General features: G+C 39.9%; 1 protein-coding gene across 2 annotated transcripts in view; it reads left to right on the forward strand.

The window, feature by feature from the left end:
* The window catches only part of SYNJ2BP (synaptojanin 2 binding protein), a 30,253-nt gene that overhangs the window by 5,224 nt on the left and 2,847 nt on the right, over positions 1–22,182 (forward strand). The window contains exon 2 of one of the 2 annotated variants that reach the window (XM_059691851.1): positions 12,556–12,692. In XM_059691851.1, coding sequence (XP_059547834.1) covers positions 12,556–12,692 — 137 coding nt within the window. Of the gene's footprint in view, positions 1–12,555; positions 12,693–17,921; positions 17,972–22,182 lie in introns of both variants that reach the window. The other variant, XM_059691853.1, reaches the window with a different exon arrangement.

Raw genomic sequence — 22,182 nt, forward strand, 5'->3', positions numbered from 1 at the left:
CTCTGAAATTATGTGGCTAGGCAGCAGAGTAGCCAATTATTATATTTGAGTACGATGAAAATTATGTATTGAAGAAAAAATTATATTTAGATTATGAATCAGAGCAAACTATTGGTCTCAGGAGACTCAGAAATGAAGGGAAGCTGTTTTTAAAAATACTCATGTAGTGTTTACTACATTATGATTAGAAATCATGGATGCTAGAATAAAAAATTTAAAGATGGCCCTAGCCAGTTTGGCTCAGTGGATAGAGCATTGGCCTGTGGGCTGAAGGGTCCCAGGTTCGATTCTGGTCAAGGGCATGTACCTTGGTTGCGGGCACTTCGCCAGTGGTGGGTGTGCAGGAGGCAGCTGATCGATGTTTCTCTCTCATTGATGTTTCTCTCTCATCGATGTTTCTAACTCTCTATCCCTCTCCCTTCCTCTGTAAAAAAATCAATAAAATATATTTTAAAAAATTTAAAAATGATCCCTATTTTTAAGAATGTTGCAGTTGAGCCTGGCCAGTGTGGCTCAGTGGTTGAGTGTTGACCTATGAACCAGGAGGTCATGGTTTGATTCCCAGTGAGGGCACACGTCCAGGTTGCGAGCTCTATCCCCAGTGTGGGGTATACAGGAGGCAGCCAATCATTGAGTCTCTCTCATCCCTCTCCCTTCTTCTCTGAGATCAATAACAATATATTAAAAAGAATGTCGCGCCCTAACCGGTTTGGCTCAGTGGAGAGTGCCGACCTGCGGACTGCAGGGTCCCAGGTTCGATTCCGGTCAAGGGCATGTACCTTGGTTGCGGGCACATTGCCAGTGGGGGGTGTGCAGGAGGCAGCTGATTGATGTTTCTCTCATCGATGTTTCTAACTCTCTATCCCTCTCCCTTCTTCTCTGTAAAAAATCAGATATATTTTTAAAAGAAGAATGTTGAAGTTCAATAAGAGGATAATTATAGGCGTGTGTCAAGTACCTTCAAGAGGTAGAATAATGAAAGTGCTATGGATCTGCATCAGATAGATATGTTGTGTTCCTTGAAGAGTCAGAGGCAATGAATCATTTCAGGCAAACAACAACAACAACAACAAAAGAAAATATTAAACGCCTTTAAGAAGCATTTTGGAAACAAATTAGATAATGTTATTTTTCCCTTTGTACAAAACTAAAGTATATTCAGGCAATGGCAATGATTATACATTGTGCAGTTTACTGTATGTTGGGCAAGAAGATTTGGAGTAAGAGAAAGTTGAAAAGAGGTTAGTGGAGAGGGTACAGATAGTATTTTGAGGCAAAAGTGAAGCGATTGAAACATTTCAAAAGCACTGAAGCAAACCGAGACATGATGTAGTAGAGGCCAGGCATTTACATTCAGTGCTTGAACAAGGACTCATTCTGGAATGAGAGAATAAGAATGCCTACCTCGATATTTGAAAAAGAAGTTTAGGAGCAATAAAAAGGCCTCGGTATAGGTCCTGGCAGGTACTGCCTGAAATGTCTTTGGTAAGCCATATTCTCTGTTGCCCCTGTCAGATGAGGCACTGGGATGAGGAGGACATAATACATGCTTTTATTGTTGGACCATGTTTCTGTTCCTTTGAGGTGAAAGATTTTTCGTCTTTCTGCCTTTGTTTGTCAATGCATATTTGTTACTGTCTTTTGGGAGAGGTAACAAGGACAAGTGACATATTTCATATTTGTATCAGAGAGTTTCTCCAGGGAATCCTACCTAATGAAAGAGAAACATGGTAATTGGCGTACGACCGCTACCCTTCCCATTGGCTAATCAGCGAGATATGCAAATTAACTACCAGCCAAGATGGCGGCTGGCAGCCAGGCAGCTTGAAACTAACATGAGGCTTGCTTGCTTCAGTGACGGAGGAAACCAACGTTCCCCGCCTGCTTTGCCGGCCTCTGAGCCTGCAGTTTAAGAAACATTGTAACAAATATAGAAGCTAAACAAAACCCCAGAAACCTGCTTTCAGTGAGCCCGGGATCTCAGAGCTGGAGTTATACAGTGTTTCAATTATAGAACCGAAACAAACCAGATACCTTCTTTCAGCAGCAGAAGCCTCAGAGCTGGAGCCAGAGCTAAAGCTGGCCCAGAATAAAAAAAAAGAAAGAAAGAAAGTAGCAGTTGGGAGCTTCAGTCGGCCTGAAAACAGCCCTCAGCCCCTCACCCAGACTGGTCAGGCACCCCAGTGGGGACCCCCACCCTGAAGGGTGTGTGACCAGCTTCAAACAGCCATCATCCCCTCACCCTGGCTGGCCAGGCACCCCAGTGGGGACCCCCACCCTGATCCAGGACACCCTTCAGGGCAAACCAGCCAGCCCCACCCATGCACCAGGCCTCTACCCTATATAGTAAAAGGGTAATATGCCTCCCAGCACCAGGATCAGCGGAGCCGAGAGGCCTCCCGGCACCGGGATCAGCGTGACAGGGGGCAGCACCCAAACCCCCTGACACCCTGCGGCTCTGTGTGTGACTGGGGGCGGGGCCACAACCTCCCTATTCGCCCTGATCTGTTCATGACAGGGGAAGGCTCCCCAACCCCCTGATCAGCCCTGCTCTGTGCCTGATAGGGGGGAGCTCCCCAACCCCCTGATCGCCCTCTGGCTCTGTGTGTGACAGGGTGCGGCGCCTCAACCCCCTGATCAGCCCTGCTCTGTGTGTGACAGGGTGCAGCGCCCCAACCCCCCCAATCCCCCACGGGCCCTGCTCTGTGTGTGATGGGGTAGAGCCATAACCTCCCCATCGGCCCTGCCCTGAGTGTGACAGTGGCAGCACCCCAAACCCCTGATCCGCCCTGCCCTGAGTGTGACAGGGGGCAGTGCCCCAACTCCCCTATCGGCCCTACTCTGTGAGTGACAGGGGGAGCTCCTCAACCCCCTGATCGTCCCTGCTCTGTGCATGACAGTGGGTAGTTCCCCAACCCCTTGATTGACCCTGCTCTGTGCCTGACAGGGTACGGAACCCCAAGCCCCCTGATGGGCCCTGCTCTATGCGTGACAGGGTATGGAGCCCCAACCCCCCTGATGGGCCCTGCTCTGTGAGTGACGGGGTGGCGCCGCAACCTCCCCATCGACCCTGCCTTGAGTGTGACGGGGCGGTGCCCCAACCCCCCAATAGGCCCTATCCTGAGCATGACTGAGGGTGGCATCGCAACCTCCCAATCTGCCCTGCTCTGTTTATGACAGGGGAAGGCGCCCCAACTCCCCAATCGGCCCTGCTCTGAGCCCGACCAGGGGCTGCACCTAGGGATTGGGCCTGCCCTCTGCCACCCGGGAGCAGGCCTAAGCCAGCAGGTCGTTATCTCCCAAGGGGTCCCAGACTGCGAGAGGGCACAGGCCGGGCTGAGGGACTCGCCCTCCCCCTCGAGTGCACAAATTTTTGTACACCGGGCCTCTGGTATATAAGAATTTTGGGCCAAAAAATGCCTAGTAATTTAACCTCTGGACTTGAAGATCTCCCTGACTTATGTGAGCTGTGAGAATTATTCAGCATACAGCTCCCTAGTTTTTGTGTGTCTAACCTTGTGGAGTTTCACTCAACATATGCATGACCTAGTACAGTGATGGCGAACCTATGACACGCGTGTGAGAGGTGACACGCGAACTCATTTTTTTTGGTTGATTTTTCTTTGTTAAATGGCATTTAAATATATAAAATGAATATCAAGAATATAAATCTTTGTTTTACTGTGGTTACAAATATCAAACAATTTCTATATGTGACACGGCACCAGAGTTAAGTTAGGGTTTTTCAAAATGCTGACACGCCGAGCTCAAAAGGTTTGCCATCACTGACCTAGTACTTGGTAAAGACACATGCAGGTACGTAGAACTCCTTTTTTTCTGTCTAACTACCTCCTTTTCAGAATTTTACCCTATAATTTCTAGCAACCTCATCTTCCACAAACTTTGATTCCCCATCTCATCAACTCAGTGAAGGTGCTAGATTGTACTTGGGCCCTTCTTCCTGTGGTCATGATCCAAAAATTGTTGCTATACAGTAAATTAGGCTGATCGTAGAGCTACATTGTTTTAATTCAGCAGCATATTGAGAGGATTATATACCATGACAAAGTGGGATTTATTCCAAGAATGCAAAGAAATTTAAGAAAAGCAATCAATGTAATACATAATATTAATAGAATGAAGGAAAACCCCTCATGATTATCTTAACAGAAAAAGTATTTGAGGAAATTCAACACCTTTCCATGTTAAAAACAATCAACAATTTATGAATAGAAGGAAACTTCCTCAACATGACAAAGGTCATATATGAAGAATGCATAGCTAACATACTCAGTGATGTGGGAATAAAAGTTTTTTCCTCTTAAGATCAGGAACAAACAAGAATGCCTGCTTTCACCACTTCCATTTAACATGGTATTGGAAATTCTAGTAAGAACAGTTAGGGAAGAAAAAGAAATAAAAGGCATCTTCAGAAAACACAATCTTCTTATATGTACAAAATTCTAAAGATTCTACACCAAAAAATCTATTAGAATTAATAACAAATTCTGCAAAGTTACAGGCTACAAAACAAAAATTAGCTAAGTTTCTATACATTTAACAATGAATAATATGAAAAAGGGAATTAAGCAATTAATGAAATTCCATTAACAATAGCATCAAAAAGAATAAAATACTTATACCGTCAGTAAATTCAACCAAGGAGGCAGTAACTTATACTTTGAAAACTATATAATTTGGCTGAAAGAAATTAAAGACAAAAATAAGTAGAAATATATCCCACATTCATGGATTGGAGGATTTATAATGTTAAGGAAGTAATACTATCCAACGCAATCTGCAGACTCAATGTAATCTCCATCAAAACTTCATCAGCCTTTTTTCAGAAATAGAAAACCCATTCACCTCCTAATAGCTAGAGAATAGAAGAAAGTTTGAGGACTCACAACTTCCTGGACGGGAGCAGATACGTGTACACCAGTGTGACAGCAGCATTGTTCACATCAGCCGAAGTATGGAGACAATCAAGTGTACATTGACAGATGACTAGATAAACAAAATGTGGTATGTACGTACAGTGGATTATTATCCAGTCTTTAAAAGGAATGAAGTAATTATGATCCATGTTACAACAAGGATGACCCTGGAAGACATTGCACAAAGGGAAGTAAGCAAGACAAAAGAACAAATATGAATTATTCCACTTATCTGAGGCATGTAGAATAGGGAAACTCATAGAAGTATAATAAAGGTTCTCAGGGGTTGGAGGAAGAAGGAGTGAGGAGTTATTCTTTAATGGGTACAGAATTTTTGTTTGGTATGATAAAAAAGTTCTGGATATGTATAGTGATGGTTGCACAACAACATTATGCATGCACTTAATGCCATTGAATTAATGTCACACATTTAAAAATGGTTAAAATGTTACATATATTTTACTACTAAACAAACAGTGAGTTGTATGTCTCACACAGTTTTATTTTATGTTTTATCTTATCACAAAATAAATAAGCAGTGGGTTGTGTATTTAGTAGAGTTGGATTGATGTCTAAGGGAAATTATAAAGTTATCTTGTATAGAAAAAGCCTGTAGGTAAATAGGGAGAAAATAAGGTGTATGTCAGTCTGGTGTTCATAACGCAGCAAGCAGCATTTATCATTGGTGTTAGTGGACTGTTTTGTTTCATTTTAATTATGCTCAGACTTATTATTTCTAGAATAACAGATTGTTAAACACTGGTCTTTTATAACTTTTAGATTTAATAGACAGGAATCTGAGTGAAGTGAAAGGTTTTTCCTTTTTTGGCCTGAAAGTTTGGCAGTAGGGACCCGAACTAAGGTGACAAAACTCCAGAATGACCAATTCTTTTTCTGGAATATATCACCCTTGGGGACTGTTGTACAACAATTATCCCAACACTTGTTATTCAGAGCCAGCCCAAAGACTTTTTTTCTAAAGCCATTTTTTATATTTTCCGCAAAGATACAGATTAGTAAAATGGTTTATAACTCACACTTTGGAATTAAACATCCGAGCTTAGTGTCTTGGCTTTGCGAAGAGCTAACTGACCTTTTATAAAGTTTCCTAATGTCTTTATGTCTCACCTTTTAAATTCACCTGTAAAATTTTGTTGAGAAGATTAAATGAGATAATATATGTGCAGCACATAGTGAATACCTGGTACATACTTAATGCTCAAAAATATTAGGGGTTGCTGCTGCTATTACTGTTCTGATTCATAAACAAGCTCACGGTCCAGACCTGGAAATAGGAGCAGTCCACAAGAAGACATTTCTTGTTTAAATTTCCAAGGCTCTTAAACTAGGCACACTCTCTCCCAGTCCTGTGTGCCATACTTACTTTTGTTGTGTTGAAGACTTCTCTTCTAAAGTTGAGACTAAGCCACCCATTTTAATCTTGCCACTGCAAACCAGAATTAATTTTAGACTATAGTAAAGAGTAAACAGCATTTATATGAGCAGAAGAAGCTGCAGCCCAGAATACATAGATTCAGGTAGCAACCTAAATAAACTGTGTCCCGGGAAGAACAAAGAAAGGGTTCTTAAAGGCAAAAATCACAGAATGTAATTCTCTCATGCAAATGAAGAGTTACTGGCCAGGCTAATAAGGTTTGTTTAGTTCCAACAGGCAAAGCAAACAAGGGAGGCAAAAACTACAGGAGGGGGGCAAGCTCCATGTGTGTCCATGTCGCAGCTGTTCCAGGATATTGATGACTCAGCCTTGAGCTGTGTTTAGCAACAGATCTAGCAACTTAATAGCAGCTCTGAGACTTGAGGCTCAAATGTGCACAGGCTGTTAGGCCCCACTTTCTTAATAGCCTCCTGACTCCATTTTAGTCTCCCCCCTCTCCCCCCCATATTAGTGACTACAGTTTAGATCAGCCGTGGGCAAACTACGGCCCTCGGGCCGGATGCGGCCCGTTTGAAATGAATAAAACTAAAAAAAAAAAAAAAGACCGTACCCTTTTATGTAATGATGTTTACTTTGAATTTATATTAGTTCACACAAACACTCCATCCATGCTTTTGTTCCGGCCCTCCGGTCCAGTTTAAGAACCCATTGTGGCCCTTGAGTCAAAAAGTTTGCCCACCCCTGGTTTAGATATTTTGGTTCACATCACATTTTAATTTTTTTTTTTTTTTTTTTTTATCACTAGTGAATCTACTAGTAGTCGTTTTCTTTGCTCACTTCCCTTAACCCCTTTTGGATTGTATATGCTGAAAACTGAATTAATTATATCCTTTAGCACCATAACACATTGTCATCATCAGTACATGCAAGATCCTTTTTTTTTTTCCGTTTTATTTTTACCCTTCATTTCTAACCTCATCCTGTATCTTTCCCTAATAGTTACCTACTCTGATGTGTCTCCACATGTACTTAAATATGCATGCATTTTTTTAAATAGATAATATTGTTTTGTGCGAATGGGTTTTTAATTTATAAGAAGATATTGTGCTATTAATATCAACATTAAAATTTAAACTTCCATTACTTTATATATGACTAGAGGCCTGGTGCATGACATTCCTGCACTTGAGGGGAGGAGTCTCTCAGCCCAGCCTGTGCCCTTTAGCAGTCCGGGAGCCCTCAAGGAATGTCTGACTGATGGGCCTTAGGCTGCTGCAGAGGCGGAGGCAGGAGAGACTCCCACCACAGCCTCTGTGCTCGCCAGGCCAGCCATCAGCCCCGTTTGTGGCTGAGCAGTGCTCCCCCTGTGGGAGTGCACTGACCACCTGGGGACAGCTCCTGTGTTGAGCATCTGCCCCTTGGTGGTCAGTGCATGTCATAGCGACTGGTCATTCCGCCATTCGGTCAATTTGCATATTACCCTTTTATTATATAGGATTGTTTAGTGCTTCTAACTTTTAACTATATTTTAGTTACTGATTCCCCAAAGGATAGACACCTAAATTACTATCAGTCCACACTATCACAAAACATGCTGCAATTAAGATATTCTTACATCAGCCTATAGATAGGATGATCACATTGGTCCAAACTGAGATGCTTTGAAATTGAAGGGGAATATTTTGATTACAGGAGTATATCCAGACTCCTAGACCAACAGGAAATGTGGTCCACCCTGTTTATGGCAGATTGTTTTAAAACACAGCTGATAATCAACAGATATGTACTGGGATGGTCTTTCCCTTTTTGTTTCCAGCTGACATCTCTTGCAGTTGGTTGGTGCATGTGCTGGACTGATTATTGCTTATTTTAAATACCACTCTTTGTAGATACTACTCATGAAGAGAAATGTCTGGGTTACAGGTTATAGACATACTTAAAGTTTGAGTTCGTCCAGTCTTGTCCTATTAATGGATGGATGGACTTTAAAAAAATATACTTTTTATTGATTTCAGAGAGGAAGGGAGCAGGAGAAATGGAAACATCAATGATGAGAGAGACGCGTTGATCAGCTGCCTCCTGCATGTCTCCTACTGGAGATTGAACCTGTAACCTGGGCATGTACCCTAACTAGGAATTGAACCAGTGACCTCCTGGTTCATAGGTCGACACTCAACCACCAAGCCACACCAACGGGCTGGATGGACTTTTTAATCTCTCTGTTTTTCTATATTTCAGGTTTATTCACATTTGTACTGTATAGTTATTCATCCTTTCTCCGTCAAACTGTCTGGTTTGGGGCTGTATGCAGGTACTACTAGTTCATTAACAACTACTCTTAGTGCAATTCTAGTTTATAAGGCTTTTTTTTTTTTTTTTTCAGATTTGTTAAGATAATTGGATCCTAACAACTACCTTTTGAGTTAGAGAGGGTAACAATTATAATCCTTATGTTACAGAAAAGAAAGCTGTGGATCAGAGGGGCAATGACTTTTTTTAGTCCACTTATCTGTTAAGTTATGGGGTTAATTTGTGACGTGGTCTGATTTTAATTCGCTTTTTCAAAATCTAAAAGGGATAGGAAATGGAGTAAATTTCTGTTTATGGTTAAAGCAGGAACTGTCTAGTTTAGCTTTATGTCTTTCTCAGAACATAACACAGTGCCTGACACATGGTCAATCAGTAATTTTTTATTTACTTATTGATTTATTATTATGTATTTCTTAGAGAGAGGGAGAGGAAAAAAACAGTGATTTGTTGTTCCACTTATGCATTCATTGGTTGATTCTTGTATGTGCTCGCCTTGACTGGAGATCGAACCCACAACCTTGGCATATTGGGATGATGCTCTAAACAATTGAGCTACCCAGCCAGGGCCAATCACCAGTAATTTTTAATGGACACGTGAACTGGGGATTATGTAGATTTTTAATGGACCAGGTTTGAATCGGTAATGTTGCTGCTGCTCAGTACTTTGGAGACTTCTGTTTAATACAGTAGTGCTTTGAATTATAACTTGTGAGCCTGGTCTTCTGACCCGGTCACAAGTTCAGTTCTGTCAATGTTCTGGCTGAAGAAAGGGATTTCACATCATCAGTCCAGGAGTTTTCATAGTAAGTGGTGTGGTTCATTTACAACTGAAGCAGCAGTAGGTTATAAACATGCCTGTATGATGGGATTTCTGGAGGGAATAGACTGCACTGGTTTATTTTTTAGGAAATTTCAGTAAGATTTCTTCCATTCTTCTTTTTTAGACACTGTTCTGTAGGTTTAAATAACCAGTAGCAAAGTTCCTCCTCTTTCTTTCCTTGTTTTTAATTCTCATCCGAGGATATTTTTCCATTGTTTTTAGATGGACTGGAAAGGAGATGGGGCGGAGAGAGAGAAACATCAATGGGAGAGAGACACATTGATTGGTTGCCTCCCACATGTACCCTTTCCCAGCCAGGGATTGAGCCTGCAACCAAGCTACGTGCCCTTGACTGGGAATTGAACCCTCAACCCTTTAGTGTGCAGGCTAACGCTCTAACCAGTGAGAAAACCAGCCAGGGCCCCTCCTCTTTCTTACTAGTATATTGCATTCATCTGCTTAAAACCTGCTTTCTACCCAAGATTTCTAGTGGCAGCTGTCGTAGTGTTTGATTAGGATGTTGGATTTCATTGAGAGATTTTTCTCCAAATAGTTTGTTCCAGTATTGAGAGAGGCCAATTGGCCTGAGCCACCTTGCTCAAACCTGTCATAGTTGTTTTTTTAAAAAATATTTATATTAATTTCAGAGAGGAAGGGAGAGAAATAGAAACATCAGTGATGAGAATCATCGATTGGCTGCTTCCTGCATGCCCCCTTACTGGGGATTGAGACCGCAATCTGGGCATGTGCCCTTCACCAGAATCAAACCTGCCAGTCCGCAGGCCACGGCTCTATCAGGCCGAGGCCTGAGCCTGCTAGGGTAAACCTGTCACAGTTTTGAAGTCATTTCAAAGCCTTCCATAAGGTAGGCTCCACCTACCTTTCCATCTTATCTCAAAGAACTCCACCAGCCCCTTTCCAGTACCTGCCATCCACGATAACACAAATTAAGAGTGTTCTAAGAGAAATCACTTAGTAAATTTAAATTGTTTATACCCTACCCTTCAAGGAAGTTGAAATAGTCATTTTCCAGAAGTTCTTCTATCATGTATCTTAAGTCCTTCTTTTCATTCTCTAGCTGCAGATATTCTGTGCACAACTTATGCTATTTAAGTGAAGTATTTCCTGCTGCTTCTCTCTTCAGCCATGCATTTTCTTAAATCACAGATTAATTTTCTAGTGCCTATATTAATATTATGAGCTTTACATGTACGTTCTCATCCCACCAGTGAGGAGAACTTTCAGAAAGCCCACATATGTCTCTTTAAGTATCTGCTTTCTATTGAAACCAGTAAGTAGGCTAGTAATTATGGCTATTCCTGCCAATTGTACTACCAGATTTTTGATTTTTTAATTGTTTCTACACTATCTCCTTTCTCTTTGCACTGTGTTTTCACTTCTACAGTACTTGACATAAAGAAAACCCTAGAGAAGTTCCTTTTCCTCTTATTGCATAGATAAAATCCCTTTATAACAATGGTTTTAATAAACTGAAATCCTTCCCACAATTTAATGGTTGGTACATGGAAATAGTACTTTGGTAGTCAGGTTTATTTTGTTTTATTTGTGTTAAAAACATTTAAATGATATCTACTCTCTTAACAGATTTTTAAAAAATAAATTACAAGCCCTGGCCGGGTTGGCTCCATGGATAGAGCGTCAGCCTGCGGACTGAAGGGTCTCGGGTTCAATTCCAGTCAAGGGCACATGCCCAGGTTGCAGGCTCGATCCCCAGTAGGGGCGTGCAGGAGGCAGCCAATCGATGACTCCCTCTCATCATTGATGTTTCTATCTCTCTCTCCCTCTCCCTGCCTCTCTGAAATCCATAAAAATATATTTTAAAAAAATTATGATTGAGTTATGTAATCAACACTACAGTTTTTATTTATTTATCCTCACCCAAGGATATTTTTCCATTGATTTTTTTAGAGAAAGTGGAAGAGAGAGGGAAAGACAGAAATATTGATGTGAGAGAAACACATAGATTGGTTGCCTCCTGCACGCACCCTGACCAGGGCCCAGGCCAGGGAGAAGTCTGCAACTGAGGTATGTACCCTTGACTGGAATCGAACCTGGAACCCTTTGGTCTTCAGGCCAACACTTTATCCACTGAGCCAAACCGGCTAGGGCTCTTAACAGATTTCTAAGTGTACAATACACTATTGTTATCTGCACAATGTTTTACATCAGATTTCTAGAACTTAATCTTGTGTAACTGAAATTTTATGTCCATTTGAAATAGTCACTCCTAGAAGCGAAGAATAGAAAGAATGATGGTTACCTGGGGCGGGGGAGAAGCAGAAATGGGGAATTGCTAATCGTTCAGTCAGTTTTCTACTGCAAATCAAACTTAGCAATCACTGTACCCAAGTACATGGTAGTTTGCACTTGAGGTAGAAAAGGAAAGAAGAGTGAATTTGGCGATTTAGTTTTATCGTGAAGCATCAGTTACCTTTCTATTTCCCAGGTTTCCTTCCGACACTTACACTACTGCCCCCTCAACTCAAAATAGAAAAAATAAATAAGACTGCCAAGACCATTTCTTCCAAAATACCACCATACACACATTCTCCCAAAGGTTGGGAGAAGTATGGAAAGTAAAGTTTGGTTAGTAATCTCTCTTCTACTAAATTAAGAATGGTTTATTTGCTAATTAGTTAAAAGCATAGCTTCTTCTCATGGACACAGCTAACCCTGTTACATTAATAAAAGGAAAGCCAAGAATTGGGTCCACTGAGTGCCGTCAACAGAATCAGAATCAAATGTGAACAGAAGCACATCTTATAAGAATCACCATTATTCTTTCACTGAGTTAACATAGGTCTTTCTTTTTATATTCAACAAACCATGTTGACCACTATGTTTGTATTTTTAGTTCTACCTGATCTGAGCGGGCAGTTCTAGATACGCGTGAGCACTCTCGGTGATGTATTCACTGGCCTTGCCCCTGAATATTCACCAGCTACATCAGTCCGACTCACCAGCCTCCCCTCTCTGCTAGGCCTTTCCTCTCTCTTTACCTTCTTCTTCTCTAATCCCTTTCTTTTTCTTTCACCCCTATCTCCTTCACAACTCCTCCGTGATTTTCTCAGGGCTGGGCTTCAACATCGTCGGTGGGACAGATCAGCAGTATGTCTCCAACGACAGTGGCATCTACGTCAGCCGCATCAAAGAGAATGGGGCTGCGGCCCTGGATGGGCGGCTCCAGGAGGGTGATAAGATCCTTTCGGTGAGAACTGGCTTCGGCCTCCTTCACTGTCCCTTGTTCCCTAGACCCTACTTCCTACTCCTAACCCCTTCCTTGGGAAGATTCCTGCCTGCCTTTTTGGATCAGAAAATATCCAATTGGTAGAGTTCAATACGAGGGACCTTGATCAGTCATCTTTTCCAGACTTATCATAGAATATAGAGTATATTAACTTGCTTGATAGACAAAGCAAAAAGTAAGTCCAGAATGTAAAGTTACTTACCCAAGTTTTAAAAACATGAAACGGGGAGAGTTGAGGGACTGGTTGGTAGAGGGAGATGCTTAAAATCCACAGTGTTGGTTGTTCTTCCATTGTACTTTGTCACTTCCTCCTTGTAGATTAAAAAATTAATATGTCTCCCTTTATACCACAAGCGGCAAAAAAGTGAAGGTAGGAATTAAGTGTTCTTTTTAGACTCAGAGTTCCTTTTCACCCATTATTATGAGAAAAAATTGGAATGCTATCTGATTTGGATATCTGTCCACTGTGCTTGCTCCCATTTCAACTCTGTTAACGTCTGTAGTAAAGACCCTTACTGCATAGTAACCATTAATTTTATTGTTTTCTAGAAGTTCCTCAAGTCAGGGACCAGATCTTTTTTTAACCTTTTACATTCTAGCACAGTGTTAAATATGTATCTAACAAATAAAACAAGTTAGTAAATTCAGGCAAACCCAGCAAGGTTAGCTGATCAGAATATTAATAAAGTATCATGAATGGTAATTTCCCATTTTAGTCCTTCTCACTGACCATTTTGCCTCTTTTTAGTCCATTAAGCTTCTAGACCCTATTAACTAATCTGTTGAGATAGAAACAATGATAATCTACCTTTTATCTCAAAGGATATTGAGAAGTTAAGAAGCAGATTATATCCTACTGCTCCAAGAAGAAAGACATTCTGAAAATAGGAAATCAACTTGAGTGGTACATAAAGGAAAACTTGAGAGTGGGTTAAAATAAAAGTTATAGCATGTAGTCAGAAACTATGCGGTCCAATATTTTGACATAAGAGGGACTTGAAAAGTATAGGGGTTAAGAAGAAAGCCTTATTTGTAAAGCTTGGGTTAAAGGCCTATTGAAAAATTAGAATGGTTCGCAGGTTTTGAGCACTGTATGCTAAGCAACATGCTGAGAACTTTAAACTTATTTAATATTGTAGTAACCCTGTGAGGTGGGTACAATTATTGTGCCTGTTTTGCAGCTAAGAAAGTTGAGGCTTGGTAAGGTCAAGCAGCTTGCCCAGGGTCACACACGTAGTAAGTGGCAGAGGACTGAAATTAGGTCTGTGAATTTGGAGCCTGTACTCTTAGCCAGTATGCTATACTGCCTCCTAACAGGTAAACAAGGAGTTAGGACTAGTTATCCTAAACAGAAAGTTGCATGGTGAATTAATAGTAGATTTTAGGTATGGTTTTATATAGAAACTGAAATTAGCCTTTTTATAAAGGGATAAAATTGGATGGGGGGGGGAAGGACATAAACCTCAATGTGAGAGAATTTATTAGACATAAGCTGAGATGATGAGCCTTTTTTATATGGGCCATTGCCTCAAAGAGAAAGAAATTGGAAGGCCACTCAAGTTTTTAAAAAGGGTAGGAGATAAATGTCATGAGAAAAGTAGATGTCTAAATAACTTAGCTCGCTCGACTTTAAAATTTATAGCAAAAAGGATTTCACTTTATCAAAATACAAGAACTATTACAAACATCTATACAAGATAGTAAATATTACAAATATATATAAAACACAGCACAAAGAATGATTCACGCTTAGGTTCTGTCCAGTTGAGGAAAAGACTTGTGAAACGAGAGGAATATGCAGTCAGAGATGGAGAGAGATACAAAAGACAGAGAAAGAGGAAACAGTGGAGCCTGTATAGGTGGGAAAGGCCAGCTGTCCTCTCCATTCTGTCTAGGTTTACATTCACTGGCCAGTTTCCCTTCCCAGAGTTTGCTCCCAAATTCCTCTAGATCCCATTCCTTAAGAATTAGTGACTTTCTTGTCTCACCATCCTGTTCCCTCTAATTCTAAAGTGAACTAGTTATCCATTAATCCTTAAACAGTTACATCTGTGCATTAGCTCACTTTATCCCTTTGATGTACTTAAGTACTTATTTATTATTGGCTTTGGAGTCTCCATAAAACGATGCTAAATTATTTATTAGTCTATATTCCCATTTATTCTGTATGGGCTTTTCTGTTCTCCTCACATGGGTCCATGTTGTAAAATATGCCCCAACTCTTCCTTGTAACTTTTGCCAGATAATAAAACGAAGAATATGCCCTTTCCTGAGCACATATCCATTTTAGATAACTACTAGCAGTATCATTAAGTGATCTAGATTTCTTGTGAGTATTATTGACTATTAATTTAATCTTTGCATTTCTCCCTAAATACCCATGTTTTGTCTTAATTTCAAGTTCCTAAATTAAATAACTGCATAATTCATTTTGCAGTTTCCCTTTTTCATTAAAAGTGAAACTTATTTTTTTGTGTGATCACTGTGGATGATTTAAACTGAAAAGAAAGGAAAACTTTAATGGATGTAAATGATATTTAAGATTGAAGGCCCTGTTACATCCGATAACCATGAAACAAAAGCAGGTATTTTCAGTAGAAGAACAGACCTGAAGCTGAGCTGAGGCCTGGAGGTTCATCACCCAAAGTTCACTTTTTTTGTGTGTGATGGTAAAAATGGTTTAATATCTGTTAGGTTACCAGAGGATCTGGGGAAATTTTATTTTTGTGGGGGGAGTGAGGGAAAGGAATCTGTTTAGGTTTCTCATTTCTCCCATGTGGCTGCCTAAATGAAGGGAGGTGGGTAGTCAAGAATAGTCAGTCCTCAGTGAACTCTGCATTTTTATAAAGCTCAGGGTGACATAGCTGGTTATTATAATGCACAGATGAATGTTTCATTTTGACCAAATCTCTTAGATAACAAAAATGGCACAGATTGGGCCATTAATCAGCTGCATTTCATATTCTCTTCAAGTACACTTATTAATTTGGTGAATGAAAGAGTTGAGTAGTCGTTAACATTTATCAACTATTGTACTTGGCCTGCAGAGCACTGTGCCAGGTGCTATGGAAAATTAAAAGAAAAAATTAAAGTCTTGTTTCTGCCCTTATCTAGAAATCAATAGGAAAGACCCAGCAGAAATCCTCATCCAATCAGCTGCAGAGACATTGAAATATACAGAATCCTTTAGACAAAGTACCTCTGTCTTCCCATTTCTGTGTCCGCAGCTCGTAGGTCTATAGCTGGCACAGAGCAAGCATCTAGTAAGTTAGTTGCTCTGTGAATGAATTATAGCATGATTGACATTTTTTGTTGGTCCTGATTAATTGGAACTGGATAATTTCCCCCCCTTCAACTTTGATTAAAAAAAAAGAGACATCCCCTCCCCCCAGTTGCAGTTCATTTCAGGATCTTGGTTAAACATTTAAATATCCAGAGTGTAATCTGAGGCCAGTGCTTATTAAATTGAGCCCATTTTTTTCTACATCTTCTACATACTCATTTATATTATCCTATAGGGTTCCTGTAACTAACATCCTGAGATAATGTTAGATTATCCTGAGGCAATTCAAAATTATTACTCATCAAAGAAAACTAATTTAACTCATTTTATTCATTTCCTAAGTTTCCAGGAAATAGGAAACTCATTTTTAAAGACTGCTAACAACCATAGTTAAAGCAAAACTTTTTATGTTTTCCCACCAGAACACCTAGAACACCACTATCCCAATTCTCTGAACATTTAGTAAAATATTCTAGCATATTATAAATCTGCCATATCTCAGGTTCAATAAAACTTACTATGCCATGAATTCTGGAAGCTGAAGTAGCAAGTTTAGAAGTATTCTAAGATTTCTCATTTGAATAGCTCTTGGTACTAGAAGTGAGGTCCAAGACTATGTGGCCATCACATGGAAACCTGCTAGAAATGCAGAGCCTCAAGAACCTTCCCTGACCAGCACTATAACGAGATCCCTGGGTGAGAGTAGGAGAAGCACTACTTTCAAACCTTTTCAGTTATCAACTGTAATAGGAAATATACGTGTGTATGTGCGCATAAACACACACATACACAGTTGAAGCAAAGTGTAACAAAATAATTCTGTATGTGATGATTTCTGATATATTGTGTTTTCTTCTAATTTTACTTTCAAAAAATTCAATACTGGTCTTGACCTACTGGATTGCCTTCACTATCATCTGTAATAGGTCAACAGACCCATATTTTTTTAAAAAATCATTACTCCAGTAAATGGAAAACCACTGATGAAATCTATGGATGCATAGAGTATATATTAAGATACATATCTAGAGTCAGTAGACTGGATATGGAAACCAGTTAGAAGACAATTTCAGACAGTTTAGGTTAGAGCTAAACTTAAACTTTAGGATCAACTGGAGGGCTTGGTTAAAGCATAGAATATAGGATAGGGCCTAATAATTTCCACGTTAAACAAGTTCCCAGAGTAATGCTAATGCTGCTGATTCTGGGACCACACTGAGATCCTCTGGTCTATATGAGTAAAGATGATGATTTTTTTAAAAAAAGGATGTCACATATATTTAGGGGTAAAGCTTACAGAACTCAGTGGTTAATCAATAATGAGCTGGAATCTGTAAAAACGCTTAGAGGACCTAAATATTAGAAATCAAATTTGTCTTTGTAGTAGAGATGACATTGTCAAGAGAGAAAAAATTATAATTTGTTTAATAGGGCTGGTTTACCTTGGGCAAAGGATGAAAAATGGTTCTTTAAAAAAGAAATTCTCGCCCTAACCGGCTTGGCTCAGAGCGTCGGCCTGCAGACTGAAGAGTCCCAGGTTCGATTCCGGTCAAGGGCATGTGCCTTGGTTGCAAGCACATCCCCAGTAGGGGGTGTACAGGAGGCAACTGATCAATGTTTCTCTCTCATCGATGTTTCTAACTCTCTATCCCTCTCCCTTCCTCTCTATAAAGAATTAATAAAATATATTAAAAAAAAAGAAATTCCCTTTGCAGTTCTAAAAGGCCTCTTGTTTGGAGTTTCATTTGCTTATTTTTTTTAAGCAGTTATAGAGTAAAAGTCCTTTTATATTAGAATACCTTTAGGCTTAAATAGGAGGGTCAAAAGGCATAATTAGCGTACTGTGCCTGTACCCTGTATAGCACCTTCTTTTGCCTGATGTCACCAATATCTTTCTTCCCTATTAGCAGAAGGAGGCTCAGCAGAGGACCAAGATTACATACACATTGAGTCATCGGTGGGTAAAGCTGCTAATAGAGCACAGGCTTTTCAGCTTTGTGTCATATTGAGAATATGTCCGTCAGACTTCGTGTAGTTATTTATGGCTGTTTGCAGGGAGTGCTCTGCAACCAACCCTCAGAAAATCATGTGACATTTCTTGTACTCAAGTGTTATTCAACCCACTATTTAGGTATTATAGGGGTAATAACGATAAGTTGCGATACAGGCTCTCCAAGATGTTTACAGTAGTACATAAAGGGATTATGATATAAGGCAGAATTTAGTTTGATTTTATGATGGTTACATATTAGGGAGATTCAAAGTAGCAAATCAGTCACATCTAGAAAGACCTTGTCAGTGACGTAGCAGTTAACTAAATTGCTTTTTAAATTTCAACGCTACTTCAATATATAAACACCTTATATTTTTATACAACTCTAAATTTTTTCAGTGTGTTACATACAGGGTCTCTTCCTAAAAATGTATATACACTTTAACAGCTGATAGCTCAATTTTGAAAGTGAAATGTATTTTAATAAACACGGCCTTTATAATTATTCAAAGTGTGTGCATACATTTTTGGGGGACAACCTATATTAGATACAAATGAAACTGCAAAATCAAAAAAATTCAATTTACAGCATTAATGTGATGAATGGTGATTTGTTACTGAAATAAAATTCTTGCTTACAGTGTAAATTTCTATAGTGTTTTAAAGTGAAGGTTTCGGGGCCAGGCAGCTTGAGTTTGAATCCTGGCTTTGCTGCTCCCATTACACATGCCATGCACGAGCTGCATAGCCTCTCTAGTTTTATCAATAACATGGGGGTTCCTAACCTACGGGACTACTGTGAAACTGAGTAAGTTTGTACATGTAAAATGACTGGACAGCTCCAGAGATGATAAATATGCAGTGGGCCCTGGCAATTATTACTGACTAGCATGGCAAAGATTATTTTGAACTCACTGTTTGTTTTTTATCCTTATCTGAAGATATGTTTTTATTGATTTTTTTTAGAGAGAGAGAGAAACATTGCTGTTGGAGAGAAACATCCATCGATTGCCTCCCATATGCGCCTCAACTGGGTATTGAATCCGCAACCTAGGTATGTGCCCTAACCAGGAATTGAACCTGCAAGCTTTTGATGTTGAAGGCAACGCTCCAACCAACCGAGCCACCCAGCCAGGGATGAACTCTGTGTTCTTGCCATTGAATGTCATATTGTTCTCTCATTTGCAGTCATATTACTATGAAATTGGGCTCTGATACTGAACTATGACATCTGGCATTTGTTAACATGACTATATCATTAACTTACTTGTCTCTGAGAGGAAATAAATACCTATTTCTTTAAATGAGAAATACAGTTATCACAGGCTAAATTAGTTAAGGGAGTATTCTCACTACAATCAACAGTCTTTCCCCAGGAATTAACTAAAAAAAAATTAAGTCATTGAGACTCTGGAAGTTTTTCCCTGTGGCATATGGAAAAAAAAGATATGATCAGAATATGGTTTAGTAGCATGAAATCAAAGTCCATCAATTAGAAAACCTTGTATTCATTTCTACACTATGGGTACCAGGACTGATCCTATTTAAGATCAATCTTAGAAGATAAGTAGAATTTTTTAAGAGGGAAGGGTATTTAGATAGTAGATATAGCTTAAGCGCAGGTATGAAAGTAAGAATATATATTTTTTTGTCTCAGAGTAATGAGTTATGTGATTTAGCTAGAGCCTAGGATACGTGATAGGGAGTAATGCAAGATTAAATTGGGAAAGTAGGTTCCAAAGGTAGGACTTTGCATATCAGAATGAGAAATCAGGCATGCACGCTTTCTTCCCCTGCTTCAACCTCTGTTTTTGTTTTTGAGCCACGAAGTGGTATAAACAGAATTGCACTTTAGAAAGATTGGTCTGGGGACATAGTGTTTGAATAGGGTAGTACGGGGCAGGACCTAGAGGACAATAAATCAGAGAGAAGGTGATTACAGTAGTTCAACTAAAAGTATCCACAGTCTAAAGAGAGAGGTACCAGACAGAAAATAATAGCATATGAGGAATGTCATTATGTTAAACTGCAGGATTTGCCAATATATTGTATGTGAAGATTGACAGAGTGGAAAGAGTTTAAAACTATTATCAAAAATTTAGTCTGAAAGGATGGTAGTGGCAATAAAAAGTTGGGATAGTCTGGTTTTATGGGAAATAATAAAGAGGCTTTGGAAATGTTGAGTGGGGTCTAACAGAATATCCAAGCGCAGGTACCCAGCAGGAAATAGGTAAATCCAGAAGTAGAAGTAGGGATACAATTTATATATATATATATATATATATATATATATATATATATATATATATATATATATATATACATTTTTTTAAATTGATTTCAGAGAGGATGGGAGAGGGAGAGAGAGAAACATCAATGATGCAAGAGAATCATTGCTTGGCTGCCTCCTGCACGCCCCCTGCTGGGGATCGAGCCCACAACCTGGGCATGTGCCCTTGACTGGAATTGAACCTGGGACCCTTCAGTTTGCAGGCTGATGCTCTATCCACTGAGCCAAACCAGCCAGGGCGGGATACAAATTTTGGAGTTGTCTTGCAGATTACAGTTGAAATTATGAATAATCATGTGGGAGAAAAAAATAAGAGGAAAAAGACAACTGACATTGAGGAATATTTACTTGCCTTAAGAAGGAAAGGAGAAAGGAATTAGGAAAGGAATAGTTTAAGAACTAAGACAGGAGAGAACTGCAAAACAGAGGAGGCAGTCTCAAGGTTGAAAAGGGGCTGTAAGATTTGGTGATTGGAATTCACTGCCCTGTGCTGAAGTCCAAGGCTTATGGCACTTGGTGACTAATATGCAATAGAGCTAGAAACTATTAATTCGGGAAGGCCAAGCTATTGGTAGATGAATTCACCAAGGATATTGGCAGGAGATAGAGTGGAAGGACTATTCTGAACCTCTGGAGAAAGAACACTGTGACAAGGAAGGTGAGAGGTTTGAATAAGTCAATGACCTGAGCTTCAGCTGAGCAGAGAACAGTTGGTGAGTCAGAGCAGAGGAATAGTGCAGAAGGAGCAGTAAAATGCAGGGTACTTCAGTCTTTCTTCTGGTATTTAAACACACTAGCCCTGGCTTCCGCACTTACTATGCCTTTGGGTACATTCCCTAACCTTGCTAGGCTTCAGTCTCTTCATCTGTGAAAAACAAGATAAAAATAGTGTCTACCTCATAGGATTATTGTGAGAATTAAATTAGATAATTCATAATGTAAAGCATATAGCACAGAGCCTATCAAGTAAATATATTAGGTATTTTTGCTGCTGTTGCTATTGATGACACTAGCATGTACAAAAGATATGTAGCTCTTGCATAAGGCAGGCTATGCTGTGTCATTGAGTGCAGCATGGATAGATATCACTGTGGCCAGAGTCACTCCTGACACTGAAAGTAGTAATACCAGTAGCACTTCACATCTCTCACCCCTAAGTGGTAGGACTGACTTACCATGAAACATTCTTTAGGAGTTTGGATCATCACAGAAACTTGAGGAGGGTAGGAGTATCAGTGGAATTAAGGGAAATTGTTCACAGTAGAACGAGACCAATAGAATGGGCCAGGAGATTTTGTACCACATCAAAATAAATTGTGGGAGAGTTTCATGTAATTATATTTCTAGAGATGAAGCTGGCAATGCCAGGGATTAGAAATAAACCTGGAAGACCATGCTAGCTGTAGGAAGTCAGACTGATGCTCATGGAAGACATACAAATACAGTAAAGAATTCCAGGTGTCCAAATGAGATAGGCCATAGGAGCTAAGGAGAAAGAGACTGCCTTTTTAAAAAATACTTATTTTTTAACATTTTTTATTTATTGATTTCAGAGAAGAAGGGCGAGAGAGAGAGAGAGAGAGAGAGAGAGAGAGAGAGAGAGAGAGAGAGAAACATCAATGATGAGAGAGAATCATTGATTGGCTGCCTCCTGCACGCCCCCTACTGGGGATTGAGCCCACAACCTGGGTGTATGGCCTGACCAGGAATTGAATCGTGATCGCCTGGTTCACAGGTTGACGCTCAACCACTGAGCCATAACGGCCAGGCCGAGACTGCTGTTTTTGTTCTTTTAAATTTAAACTTAAGTGCTCTTCAAATGGTCCATGGAACTCAGTTTTAGGAAAACATAGCTTTGAAAATGAAAAGTGTTACACTGAGTTCT

Source organism: Myotis daubentonii, chromosome 1, assembly GCF_963259705.1.
Source record: "Myotis daubentonii chromosome 1, mMyoDau2.1, whole genome shotgun sequence".
Lineage (NCBI taxonomy): Eukaryota > Metazoa > Chordata > Mammalia > Chiroptera > Vespertilionidae > Myotis > Myotis daubentonii.